The sequence below is a fragment of the Propithecus coquereli genome, unplaced genomic scaffold (genome assembly GCF_000956105.1).
Source record: "Propithecus coquereli isolate 6110/MARCELLA unplaced genomic scaffold, Pcoq_1.0 Scaffold596, whole genome shotgun sequence".
Classification (NCBI taxonomy): domain Eukaryota; kingdom Metazoa; phylum Chordata; class Mammalia; order Primates; family Indriidae; genus Propithecus; species Propithecus coquereli.
This window is the reverse complement of record NW_012151907.1, coordinates 359,405-359,930: the sequence shown is the minus strand read 5'-3', so window position 1 is coordinate 359,930 and position 526 is coordinate 359,405. Positions and strand designations below refer to the sequence as shown.

Sequence of the window (526 nt, the reverse complement as noted above, 5' to 3'; positions counted from 1 at the left end):
GCCACGGCACTCTAGCCCGGGTGACAGAGCGAGACTCTGTCTCAAAAAAAAAAATTCGTCCTCTAAATAGTCGTGAGAAAAGAGAAAATGTCGGGGCTCTGGCCTCTGCAAATTGGCCTTGGATTTTGGCCTCTGCAAATTCGCCTTGGATGAACTCACCTTCCCAGGTGATCATGGCGGGGTGCAGTGGGCTGGCATCCCCAAGCCCCTGCGCCAGCTCCTGCACTGGCCAGGCCAGCCTAGTGCATCCCTTGTGGGCCACCTGCCTCCTGGGGAGCTTGTCTTCCCCAGCTCCATCCCTCTGGGGTGCCAGCTCGTGTCCACCGAGGACCGGCGAGGGGAGGTCAGAGGCCGGAGCTTTTCCAGCCCGAGCGCCCGGGACCCTGACACTGAGAGCGGTCAGGGGGACACGAGTCACGCCGGACCCAGCGGCCGCCCATCACTCACCCCATGATGTGCTGGACGTACGACGGGTAGCGGAACTCCGTCCTACCGGCGCCTTCCTTCCCCACGTCCGCTCCTGCAG

General features: G+C 62.5%; 1 protein-coding gene across 1 annotated transcript in view; it reads right to left on the bottom strand.

The window, feature by feature from the left end:
* The window catches only part of LOC105822100 (urocanate hydratase-like), a gene marked incomplete at its 3' end in the record, with an annotated part of 40,795 nt that overhangs the window by 12,638 nt on the left and 27,631 nt on the right, over positions 1-526 (bottom strand). Inside the window, exons 13-14 of the mRNA XM_012659038.1 lie at positions 448-520; positions 160-389 (exon numbers count right to left, since the gene is read on the bottom strand). Coding sequence (XP_012514492.1) covers positions 160-389; positions 448-520 — 303 coding nt within the window. The remainder of the gene's footprint in view (positions 1-159; positions 390-447; positions 521-526) is intronic.